This window comes from Aythya ferina (genome assembly GCF_964211825.1).
Source record: "Aythya ferina genome assembly, chromosome: 7".
Classification (NCBI taxonomy): domain Eukaryota; kingdom Metazoa; phylum Chordata; class Aves; order Anseriformes; family Anatidae; genus Aythya; species Aythya ferina.
The window spans coordinates 21,108,609-21,122,014 of record NC_140302.1 but is presented as its reverse complement, the minus strand read 5'-3'; the positions used below and the strand labels follow the sequence as shown (position 1 = coordinate 21,122,014).

The 13,406-nt window shown below is 35.3% G+C and overlaps 1 protein-coding gene across 7 annotated transcripts in view; it reads left to right on the top strand.

Moving 5' to 3' along the window:
* The window catches only part of PLCE1 (phospholipase C epsilon 1), a 156,860-nt gene that overhangs the window by 18,360 nt on the left and 125,094 nt on the right, over nt 1-13,406 (top strand). For 4 of the 7 annotated variants that reach the window (XM_084524888.1, XM_084524892.1, XM_084524893.1 and 1 more), the window contains exon 2: nt 5,692-7,302. In XM_084524888.1, coding sequence (XP_084381014.1) covers nt 6,115-7,302 — 1,188 coding nt within the window. In that variant the 5' untranslated portion in view covers nt 5,692-6,114. The remainder of the gene's footprint in view (nt 1-5,691; nt 7,303-13,406) is intronic. The other 3 variants (XM_084524889.1, XM_084524891.1, XM_084524890.1) reach the window with 2 other exon arrangements.

The window sequence follows — 13,406 nt, the reverse complement described above, 5'->3', positions numbered from 1 at the left end:
TTTGTCATTTGTATTTTAACAGAAACGCCATTCACAGTATTTTGAAAGATTTGAGATTAATTGTGTACCAAACTCTTGCACCTCTGCTTCTGTTTTCTGGATTATTATTCTTTTTTCTGGATTTTATCTTGTCTTGTGTCGTGTCAATGGTGAAGTTACTGCTTTCAAAAAGTAGGTTTCTTAGTATGAAATTTAAGTAACCACTGAACAGAAAGACTATGTAAAGATGTTATTGCAGATCAGATCTAGAAAGAAATCAAGAAGTGACACTGACAGTAAGATAAATTCTGTCATGGGTCCTCTCAGTGCTTCTCATACAGAAAAGGAAGATGTACAGTAAAGAAATTAAGTTTGGAGCTGGTATCTGGCAGTGACTTCAGATTCTGCCTGATGCAGTGATGAATGATTAGGCAGATGACCACCTGGCAGCCATTTGCAAAGCTTGAGATGTTTAATACTTGGTCATGTTTTGATTAGTATTCTAGAAATTAGGGAAAAAAAAAAAAAACAACAAAACAAAACAAAACCAAAAAACACCACCAACAACAAAAACCTCTTGACTTGACAGGATGTATAGATACTGTAGTTCTCTGAGTTTTTTTGTTGTTGTTGAAACACAGACTGGTGGTAAATCTGAGGTTCTGTGTGATGCTCTGTGCCAAGTAAAATGTTGTTATAACTTGCCTCCAACTGTTCGAACAGAGTTTGTGCACATCTTGAATGATTCTTAAGAGTCTGGCTATTTCCTCCTTACTGTTGGCTTTGGTTTCCTGGGCAGAAGAAAAGTAGAAGACTGATAATGACATGTTGATGCCCTGTTCTTGTACTGGTCTGTTCTGCTTGTTTCTGAGATAAGGCACTACAGTTAAAAACTTTAATGTGCATGCTACAGGGTAAATTAGAGGTGTTAATCAATGTGGTTTTCTTATTATCTTCAAGAACTTTGGGACAAACTATAGTTTAAAAAAAAAAAAAGCGATGGTTAAATTTACTTTTATTGCAAATGGATAGTTGTAGTATACTAATAACCTCATGAATCAGTTGTTTTCTTAAGAGCTTAAACTGAGATTACATTGTTTAAACACAGTTTTGGGGGTGGCTTGAGATAATGATTTAAAGTTTTGTATCTGCTTACCCTGTGCCAAATTCTTCCACTGTTTTGCTGTTTCCCAAGAATCTGTTACTCATTAGTGGTTTATACCATAGGCACTGTGTCCATAGTTATTAATTTGAATTAATTAATATAAATATTTGATTTGTGTGTGTGTTTTCTGTGCTGAAACTCAATTTAGGATTGATAGTCACCATGTATATGCAACCTGTAGGATTAAAGTTGGATAAATAGCTATAGGCATCCCAGCATAGAGTAGAAAGAAGGGGGGATTTTCAGGCAGTTTCCACGTGCCTTTCAGCTGTCTTGAATTACTTTTCAGCCCAGTCTAATAGCAGTTTGCCCATGGAAACCATCAGTGTGCATTTTGTGTTCTCACATATCTAGTCTGTCAATCCCCTTCTTTCTCTGCACCTTTGGCCCCTACCAGACATTCACACAGTTCCCTGTAAATCTCCCACAGCATCCCACATACTGAATTGCATTCAGCATCTCCAACAGCATGTAACTTCTCTAAATAATTCCCATCTTTACCTGTAGCCCTGCTTGCCAGGGTAAAGAGGCAGTTACTGCTTCTTCCCACAGTCCAGGCAGCATCCTCAAATATTTATCTAATCATCTTTCCCTTGACAGCCTAGGGTTAAAAGGCTCTCTAATTTACCACATTGTGTGACCGTTCTGATCCTTTAGATGCCTTGACTTAGACTAAATAGTGCAATACTTGACATAATGTTTTCTTCTCTGAAACAGCATCTCTCTGGACTTCAAAAGGAAATTAGCCTGAGTAATGTGCTGAAGGTTAAATTGATACTAAATTAATGCAGTTTTATAGTCTTGTGTTTATTGTATTTTCTGCATCTTAGATTATGTTGGATTTTTTTACCCAGTCTGCTGTTATCTATAATCCCAGATAGTTGACAAGTAAGGATTTATTAATCATTATTATTAATACTAACTAGAACTAGCTTAAACTTTGTCTTAAAGTGTATGCAGCAGTGAAAAAAAGTAGACAAATTAGTTTCGTGTCACATGTTTTCAGACTTAATACATTTTGTGAATGTGTGTACTGAAAGGTCACTAGATTGTTTATTTTCATTATTTGCCTGTCTTTGTTGGCTGACCTCTGCATCCAGGATGACTCACTAATGCTGGATCTAGTTTCTTATATTTTTACTTTCCTTTACTGGTCAAAGGAGCACATTACATTTCTGACATAACTTAAGCCTTGTAAAATGAACCAGCATAGTTATTAATGGATTTCATCAGCTAATCTAGTGGCTTTAGAAAATGTCAGCATGTGTTGAGTACAGGGTAGGTTTAATCATCTAGTTCAAGTGCTTTTACATGCAGATTTAACTGTGGATCAAAGTGTTTTGAGTTGAATGTGCAACAGGAAGAATATGGTTTTGAATAATTTTATATGCAAGTGCACATGTTTGTATGAAGCTTCTATACCTAGCTTTTATATCTAGGCTTTGGCCACCCATGTGCAGATATGTGAGTACGGGAAGCCATGGGGAGTGAAAGTTCTGCAATTTTACAGAAAGTTACAAAATACTATTTTATCGGTTGAGCTTATGAGTTTTACGCTTGATAGCATTTATTGCACTGTTAACATGCTTCATAACAAGTTTAATGAATTCCAACAGTTTAAGGAATTTGCTGGGCAAAATGAATTGAATTCTGTTGATTATAGTGAAAAGCAGAGACTGGGAAGAAAGTAATGGGGGACACATGAAACCCTTGTCATCTGTTCAGCCTAGCTGCAGCTCCAGATATTTTTGCAGTTGTCCATAGATCAGAGGCTCTGCCATCACACTTTCTACTTGCTATTTTATGGGATTTTGGCATACTGATACACTAGATAACTTCTCTTAGTCTGTGATTTTATCTTCAGAGTGCGTTTAGAGAGCATAGCAATCGTTCAGACATCAGATCTAAACTGAAACTACTACTGAGATGTGTGGTCCCTACCAAGCATTTCTAATATTTCCTTTCCTCAGGATGTAATGTTCACATGGCCACAAGGTAAGTCAGTTCATTTGGATGAAAAGAAGAATTTCCTGACAGATTGGCTGGCTCAATGAACTTAAGCTGGTGGATTTGTGATGTCTAGATGTGTGAGATGAGGGGAAAAGGGGATGGAGGGCCAGGAGTGAAGGTAGAAGGGAATCTGCCAGCTTTGGTGGTAGCCAGCTGCTAGATTGACGTAGCTGAAACATCAAACTGCATTTGCAGATAGCAGAGGTGTGTAAACTGATTGAAGCAGCGTTTTTCTCCCTTTTCCTTGCTGCCTGCTTCCCCACTCATGCTGTTTTAACACACATGTTCATACAACCATACATGTACTGGATTGGGAAAATGATCTAGCTGTAAAGTAACTTGAGCAAAAAATTCTTGAGGTGGATTAGTTCCCTATCATGTTGCAGTGGCCATTAGAGGATGGGAACAGCTGGACATAGGCAGGGAGCTTCTTAAGCAGGCATGATTCTTGAGGAAATAAATTTCAATGAGGCCCCTAAAGAAGAGTGTATAAAGAAGAGATGGTGGTGTATAGAAGGGGCAGGCACATAGCCTCTGAAGCTCAGGAGAAAGGTGACCAACATAATCTGTGGTGGGGAAGACTTGAGATCAAAGTTTCTAGAGATGAAAAGATCTCAGAGAAGTGGCTTGGAGGGGGCATATGTGGAGACTCTAATATAAGAAATGGGAGAATAAAGTTGAAGAAAATTTTTGGAAATACTGTGCAAGAGCAGTCCTGGCCTCTGAATGAGCTTTGTGGACAGTCTCTGGGATATAAATGGACCTGTGGTTATACCAGCTTTCTATTTGCAGAAGCAAATCAGCAATATATTTATCTTTATTTTTTTTGAAGTTTTTCTGTTAAAGAATGATGTAAAAAACATCAACATATATGGATGTTTATGTTATCTTGAATTCATTGTGTGGTTGGAGTTGTGTAATGAAATTGTTGCTTTGTTTTCCCTATAGAGTGGTGATGTTTTGTAAGAATTTCATTCAGCAGCCAGCATGATAAACTATATATTCTTCACAGTAACAATCCATTCCTTTAATATCTATTCATGGCTTAGCAATATTACAGGGAGTACATTTATGAATATATTTCAATTTTATTTTCATTGGATTGCCTGGAGTCTTTCTGTAGTAAACAGGAAAGATGAATCAGTAAACTGAGATGTTTTGATTAGATGAAAGAAATCCTTCAAAAATCAGTACCAAAGACTAATACATGTATGTGTTTTGTACCTTTTACAAACCGTTATTGTTACTTCATATAACAACAAAGAGACTTAGGAGTAAAATAAAAGATCAAGAAAAAACAGTTTTCTCTTGTCCAGGACCTGAGTCTCCCATCTTGACTATCCTCTGGCTGCTCTGGCATGCACATGAGTTTTGTAATGCATGGAGAATGTAAAACTTGTGTCTCTTTGTTCTGTCAGCATCACTTTCCTTTATAATCCTCCTGGGTCTCTCTTCTGTTGTTAAAGCAGTAAAATTGAAGTCTCGATTTAAATATTATTTTTGTGTGTGCGTGCATAAACTCTAGTGACTTTCTGGATGAGAATGCTCTTCACTGGCTAGCAAACCTGAAGTCATCAAATTTATAGCTAAATGTAACTTTTCAGTAAATTTGTTTTTGCTTTCTTCTGAGATGCATCAGGAAAGCTGATGCATTCAGTTACATTGCTGGATTTCTTTGTGTAAGAAAATGGCATATTAAATATCCTCTTAACTAAAGAGTGTTTTATCTTTTGATTTGTGACAAACCGCTTTAGGATATAAATCAATAATCAAAAAAAAAAAAAAAAAAAAAAAGGAAAGTTGACATTTTAAGGTCAAAACAAAGTTGTTAGCAATCATAGTTACTTGAGCATCAAGCTAGATTTACACATCAAATTGCTTTATTAACCTTTCCTCATTTCTATATATTATTTATTTATTTATTTATTTTTAATGAATATGGGTTAGTCTCTTGGCCTTGCTGTGTGTCTTTTTCAGTGATAAACATGGCAAAAAAAATTGTTTTGTTCATGATTGAAGTAACATTGTAAATGTTACTGAGAACAGAAACCATGTAACAGCAAAGCAATTGCAGTTGTGGTAGGATTCAATCCTGAACAGGAAGAGTTATTTTTAAACCTATTTTTCTTTTAAAACTAATATATTTCTGTTGTATTATCCTGGCTATGAGTAAGAGAGATTATATAAAGCATGTTTCCTTTTTTCTCTTTATATATGTTCACTTGTATGTTCAATTTCAGTATTACAGTTTCAGCAGAATTATTTTTCTGCAGTTATGTAGCTTTCAATAGTGATGTAAATACAGCTTTTTGAACATGCAAAATGTGACTGGACTTTCTCCAAATTGTAAAGTGAGACTGTAAGACATCTACTTGTGTATTGTGTGATTTTGTAGGTCTCAGTACAATTATCTTCTCTCATTTTGTGTTTCTTCTCTTTACATAAAAGCAATTTTTAGTCATAATTGTGATGATGGATTTTGTGCCATGGATTCTGTTCAATACATATATACATTTTTTTTTTTCTTTTCTTTACAGAAGACTTCAACTTCTTGAATGTTCCACGGGGGGATGCATCTCTGGAATGAATTACGTGTTTGGTCTTTTTCTGCAACCTGGGGCAACAATGTATGTGCAACGTAAGGTAGAATAATTAATTTTAGGAAGAGATGAGTCAAACGGCTACATCACATTAAGAAGCTGTTTTTAAAAATGTTTGTATCTCATGCCAGTAATCCACAACTGGGAAAGCCTGGTAGTCCAAGAGTTAAAACAACAATAGCAATGACAAGAAGTTGTTACTTTTTTCCCAAATTCAAAAAGAACAAGTAGTCAGTTTGTATTTTACCATGTGTTTCTTGATTATTTAGCACTGAAACTTTTATTACACTGAAATCGTGCTGTGAGGATTGCTAGACACTCCCCTCTCCAACACATCCAGCAACTGAAGACTGTGGCAAGATGACCTCTGAGGAAATGACAGCTTCTGTTCTCGTCTCTGTGGTACAGGGTAAAGTGATACCTGCTCAGTCAGCTGGAGATGAAAATACTGAAAATGCTTTGGACACCAGTGTTATAAAAAGACATACTGCCAGTCCAGGAAGGCAAACCACACGCGCTCTCTCATGCTTACACAGACTGGAAGAAGAAAGTCTTCGGGGCTCAGTGCCCAAAATATTCACTCTGGCAAATGAACAAATGACTGATGACAATAGTAATGAAAACTTCTGGGAGAGAAACAGCTCCATCCCTGATTCAGTGGAATTTCTTAACATTAACTGTAACATTGTACAGAAAAACTACAAGAGCAATATCCCATGCAGCCAGATGTATAAATCTTGTGGCACATTAGCCGGGGGAGAGGCATGCCTAGAAACTGGAATTCCTGTTTCACTGGAAAGAGCCATGCTTGCAGAACTTCAGTGGAAAATGAATGGACCTTCTTTAAGAAACCAGACAGCAATAAATAAGAATGACAGCAATGATACTGATAAAGTAGCCTTTTTTCACTTTCATTGTGCTAGTGAAAGGAATATATCAAAGGCTTTGTGCAATTTACCCAACAGCTTCATTTTGGATGACTGCTTGCAGCCAGTAAGTGTTGGTGGTAGTAACACCACTGGTTCTACGGCCTGCACTTGCACATTAGTGGAGTTGACAAACAACTGTGAGGATGAACATGGGCAGCAGTTGTATGATGACGCTTTAAGGGATAAGTACTTCTGTCTGGAAAGAGCACCACGAAAGGTTAAAGTGGCATGCTCAGGTCACAACTTCTGTGGAAATAACTTTACTGGAAGAATGCCTTCAAAGCCCTTTCTGAGCCATTTTGAAGACTGTAATGATAACTGTGAAGAAGAGATGGAGGAGGATTTTTTTAGAAACAAAAAAGAACGTTCCACATTATTAATAAGACGTTTCTGTAAAAATGATAAGGAAGTTAAAAAATCAGTTTATACTGGAACGAGAGCAATTGTTAGGACTTTACCTTCAGGACACATAGGAACTGTTGCTTGGAATTATGTTGAGCAAAGGAGAAACAGCAGTGGCTTGAAGTGTTCTAGGATTACAACAGAACAGCTAACTATAATTCAGCCCTTAATAAACTGGGAAATTAATTCCTTTCTTGAGACCTCTCTATGGCATGAGGTAAGCTTTTCATAGTTTGTTTTCACTTGTAAGAGTTTTGCTAACTTGATGACCTTTCATTTAACGAAATGCCTTCAAACAGTAAATATATGGTAACAAAAGGACATTTCACTTAACCATTGAGCCTTACATTGAACACTGCTTTTCAGAAGAATGTCTTGTCCTTAAAAAACTCATTTTGGTTTAAGACTGGCATGATGAGAAGTGCATAATTCTATATTTATAAAATTTATATGTGTGTGTATATATACACATATTTATATGTGTATTTGTATAAAGTGCTTATAGGCATATGTTTTTCTTTAAACATGTACTTATAAATTTGACTTGATAGGTTTCTATATAAATATGTGCAATATACTTATATAAAGATATTTCTATATACATATACATTTCATAAATATAAGTTTACATATAAAATATAATATACATTTATATTTATACATGTATGTTTTAATATATATTATAGATATGCATTAGTTTAATATATATATATATATATATGGCATATATGTGTTTATAAAAATCAATATATTAACATTATAATCATTCCCTGGAATAAATTGTATAGAATGATGTATGGTAGTATTGGATCACAGTGACAAATTTTGTTGCTTTGAAAAAGAAAGCATAGTGTTTTCCCCAAATTACAGATATTTATCATCCTTCTACATTTGAAAAGAATTTGAGAAAGAAATTTATTAAATATTATTCAACTATTATAAATGTGCTATTAGAGCCCTAATTCTCATTTTCTTAAGATCATGCAAAAAAAATCAAAGATTAGAATGAAATCATAAATTCCTAAGATATTATTGTAGAAATGAGATCTTAACTAGATTATTTTAAATAGTAAAAGATTTTCTGTGGTGGTAGAAATGAAATAGTTGTCAGTGAAATCTATAGAAGAGGGTTTTGACTGTTGGTACTAAAGAAGGATCAATCTGAAACGTGACTACTGAGAAAGGAAGGCCAGCAGGATGATCACAGTGAGAGAAACTGTTCCAAGAGGAGTAAGAGAAGAGAGGCTTCCTGAACTTAACAAAAAAAAAAAAAAAAAAAAGGGGGGGGGGGGGATGATTCTTCTCCATAAGAATGTTTGAATAAGGTCTAGGGAGGGGAAGATAAAGGAGAGTGTGGTCGGATAAGCAGCTGTGCTTATAAACTGGTTCTGAATAAACTTAGGTTGAGAACTGGGAGAAGTTTCTATCAGTTAGTGATGAGACTCTGCAACAGCTTTCTGTAGGATGGAAATGGTGGAAAAATTAGTTACTTTCTATGGTGGAACTTGTTAAATTGATGAAATGGGTTCTATGAAGTTTTGTCAGTGATAACAGAATAAGGGACTTGATATCAGGAACTCCATGACAGTTTTGCCCTCCGGTAATATCCTCATATTCATCCAAAACCTGATATTTTTCCATTTAAATAGACAAATCAAGAGTTGTACAAACAGGTATGTGCCATTTTTTTGTACTAGGTGGCAAAGCTTTATGATGCAGTTCATTCTTGTGATAGTGTCCTAAATGGTGGAAACATGAACTTGCTGGTACATGTGCCCTGCATGGTGCATGGTCACACTTCCACAAAGGAATTAAGATGAGCTACATATTTACCTAACGTGATATAAGCTTACTATGGTTGCATTGTCATTATATATATATATATATATATATATATATATATATATATATATATATGTATGTATATTTATTTTTTGAGTAAAAAGGGAAAATATTTTGTAGCAGAGGTCTAGGGTAACTTTTATTTATGTAAGTATGAAAAGGTAAGGATGTGTTTAGGTTTCTTCACTGGGCATTTCCAATTTGACTTGAGTTCCTTAGCTTTAATATGCTTGAATTTTTCACCAGTTCAAACCACTGCCATGTAATACCAAATGCATATCATTTTAGGGTGTGAGGGATTTAATTAGAAGACTTCTGTGTATTTCGGACTCAGAAATAAACGTAATACGTTCTTACTGAAAAATAACTTAAATAGGAAAAATTCTGTCTCTGAACAAAAGAAACGTGTACAGTGAAGCAATCTGCATAACTACAATTCAGAGAGTGTTTTATCGTCAGAAAAAGTTGAAGAATGCATATTTCTAAGTTGTTTTTTCTTTCAGGTGGTGGCTACAAAAAATTTCCTTCTTACTAATTGCTGTATTTGATTTCTTTATGCATAATGTGCATCAAACATGCTTAGCATTTTTCTCTGTTATTTTAGTATCATGTTATTTTTGTAATAATATGGCTGTATTTATGGGTTATGTTATTAGTCTTATAGATTTTTTTACACAAGCATGGAAATTAACTCAGTGGACGTAACAAATACACAGACCTGTTGTTCATACACTATGGGTTAAAATAATTCAATGAATTATGGTTATTTGTAGGAAGCTTTCATACCAATAATCAAATGAAGGATAAAGTAGTAAATGAATGTAGTAATTTGTTCTTTCTTTCCTCTTATCTCACCCTTAGAGCATGCATTCTGTTTGAAACAGCTAAATGAACAGTAGTTCTGTTCTTTTGGGGGGGAAAAAGTCAGAGAAATTAAGTTTTCATAGAAGTGCTGGTGTAGCACGGAACAATAGAGACCTTTATATTTTAAGTAGGAAAATGTGGGTCTCATTTGTGCATATCCCTTACATAAAAATTCTAGTGCTAATAAAGGAAAGACACTGAACTGTGCTACTTTTTTTTCTTTCTCTACATAGGAGGGTCGAGATGAGGCTTTGAATTATACAGAAAATGCATATATGTTTAATGCACTTTTAATGATTACTGTTTAGAGATATTTTATATACAGATTAGACTCCTCTGCTCTGACCTTAATGTATGCATTGCATAAGAGATTTTTTAAATTATTTTGAAATTTTGCATTAGTTTTTGCAGCTGTATACAGTGCAGGGCTTACCCTTACCATGGATGCATGTAATATGACTGTTATAACTCCGTGAGAAATTTGCTTTTCAGTGTTGAAACAGTGAATGAGTAGTAGTAGTTCATCATAAAGGTGTCCCAAATATGAAGAATTTGCCATAGAAGCAAATACTGAGAGCATGAGTATTGGTGTTAGCTTTGTTTGGTCTGGCTGCTTCTCTGGGCCACCTCAGTCTGCATAATTCTAAAAGGCCAAGTTTCTAGAATCATTGAACCACCAGCATCTGTGAGATACTAGGTTCGTAGTGTTGAAGTTGGCTTCTTTTTTTGTTGATATGCTGCTTTTGTGGTGGTTGCAATGCACTATGACTCAAGTACCCGGGTCCACCAGCAACTGCGATGTTAGACGAGCAGCTCACTAGACTACCTCAGGGTGAGTCTTTCAAACAAGGTAGGTGATCTTAGGATCTCCAGATGACAGCTGCAACAACATAGTTGCAATATGTAATAGCTGAATTCTGTAGCTAAGCTCATTTTGTGGGCGTCAGGGCCATCTTTGCTGTGTCATTACATTCCTGATGCCAGTAGTTTGCGCTTTAAGAAGCAAGAATTCTGCTGGTTGTCTTAACTTCGGTCAGCTAAATGTTAGTGCAGTAATGTCGGTAGTGCAGTAACTCTTGGTAGAACCTAACATCTAAGAACATGTCAGTAATGGAAATGACATCTGTAACGTGCTGTTTCACTCATATGACTGATATGATTTTGAAAGCTTGTGAGTGTGGCCCCATGAAGGCACGTGGTCATAGGAGTAGGAGTTGTACTAGTGAAGTTATTCTGCCAGACTCTGTGAGTTTCCCAAGCCACAAAGCAGAAATCAAATAAAACCCCTCCACCTTATAGGTTTCCACTTTTCTTTTTTTATTTTTAAATTTGTTTTTATAGGAAATTCAGATCTAGGTTTGCTATGGTAGCATCATTCTGATAGGATTATGTGGTTTTCCCACAGTTTTTTTTTTTTTTTTCTTGCTCCATACTTAAAAGGTTGGATTTTTTTAAATGGACTCTGTCCCAGTTTGCATGCATACCTAAAATACAGCATTTCTCTTTGTATTAAAATTTATGCTATACTCATGATTCTATAAAAGAGATAATGCACAATAATTTCAAACTACAGACAGATTTGGGGTTTGATTTCTTTTTTCTTTCTTTTTTTTTTTTTTTTTTTTTTACTTTGAAATAAAATTTCTAGTCCATCTTTGAAAAGAATTTACAAAAAAAAAAATGACATGAAGCACATAATCTGCAAGCTGTTGGGGGTCCCTTCCACACTGACAATTTTTTCTCTGTGCATAAGGATTTTGCCTGTTGGTAGTGATGGTATGTTTTTAAACTTAAAGGTTTATGTTCATATTCATATGTTAAAGTAGTTAGCATTTGCTATCTGGACCTGAGTTTCTTTTCTTTTCTTTTTTTTTTTTTTTTTTTTTCTTTCATGGGAGTTAGTCTTTTGTTTAAAAAAAAGTGAGCAAAATTGGCTGTTTGGAATAAAAATTCAGGGAAGCAAAAGAGAAGCCAAATAGGCAAGAAATTATGTTTTCCTTTCAGTAAGTGCTGTAAAAATATATTGAACTTTGTTAAATGGAGCTCTATACTTATATTTGCTTTGGGTTGAGTTACTTCAGTTTTATAGGCTAGCTTTAAAAATAGGAAATTTAGCCTCTGTCTGTAGAAGTAGTCAATGTTATTACCATAACGCGTGATAGAGTTAGAGATAAATCTCTAGATAGTTTGTGTCATTTTGTAGTTGACTTACAGCTTTAACAATCTGGGGCCAAATGATGAACAATAAGTTTTAGCTGTGAGCACACTTATGTATTCAGAGCCAATAGTGTGGGAGTCTTGGCAAGAGCAATGTATTATGCCTTCAGTTTTTCCACATTTTCTGACTTTCCTTCTAGTGACTGCTCACCAACTGTAAAGAAGCATGAAGATCTGTTTTAGAAAATCTCCCTGCAGCACATTAAAGAGTTCATTTTAGAGTGTTAGAGTGTTAAGGTTGGACACTGTTCTGAATTCTTTCTCAGGTGAAACTAACTTATCTCCATTACATATATGAACTGTTGAAAAGTTTGCGTTGCTAACTCTGATATGCTTGAATAAAAGCAGTGACATATAAAGATCACTCTGGCAAGTGAATAATTAAAATCTGAACTTAGGAGGTTTCATTTGTATTTTAATTTATCTTCCTTTTTTACAATCTTCTGGGACATTTCAAAAAGTTTTCTAAAATAGAATAAGCTTGGGTTGACAGTAATTGGTAGGCATATAACTTATTGTTATGAAATTTCAAGAAAACTTTGTTGTAAAATGATACTTGCCACAATATTTAAGGCATCTTCCATGAGATGTAAGGGTATTTGGTTTATTTATGAAAAGCGATTTGATGTTGTATGGTTATGAGCCCCTGGGCACAAGGAATTTCGGCTGAAAACACAGACTGGTGACAACTTAAAAAAAGGAATAAAAATTGAACATAATCCAGCTGTCAGGTACTATCCAAAGACATACGAGCTGCAGTGTTAAGGGTCAGGAAAACTCTGAGGGTGCTCCCACAGCAAGCAGAGCCAATGACATCAGCGCAGCGGCTGGATCCGGGGTGACTCAGGGCAGTGAGACAACACACAGCTTTCTGCAGGAATGTCGGAAGTGGGGCAGTGCTGGAAACATTCAGCTCTCACATTTGTAGCTATGTTTTTTTCTTCTAATAATTTCACTCAAAAACTGTCTAATTGAAAGCTGTTCCCTTCCTGCAAAATATGCCTCAGTGCTGCAAATTGTGTGATGGGATCCATTTTTAATATTTTGAAACTGTAACTGGATGCAGTCATTTTTGAGCTGAGATTGAAGCCTCATTCTTGAGATGCACTCATCAATCCCCTAGCTGAGAGAGGAAAATATGTTGGATTGGCTTGTGATCATTCTTACTTACAGATGTCATTCTTGTCTTCCCATTTGTATAAGATTCAGAAGAGTCTTTTCATCTCTGTAGTCATAACCGTTGCTGTACGAAGTTATGATTTCCTTAGCATAATAAATAGATTCCTACAGATAAGTGTGCCATCACAGTATGGGATGTGCAGCAGTAGCAAAAAAATAAAAAAAAAAAAAAAATGCAGTCATTTGTGGTAGGACTCTGAATAATTTAACTCCTGTGAA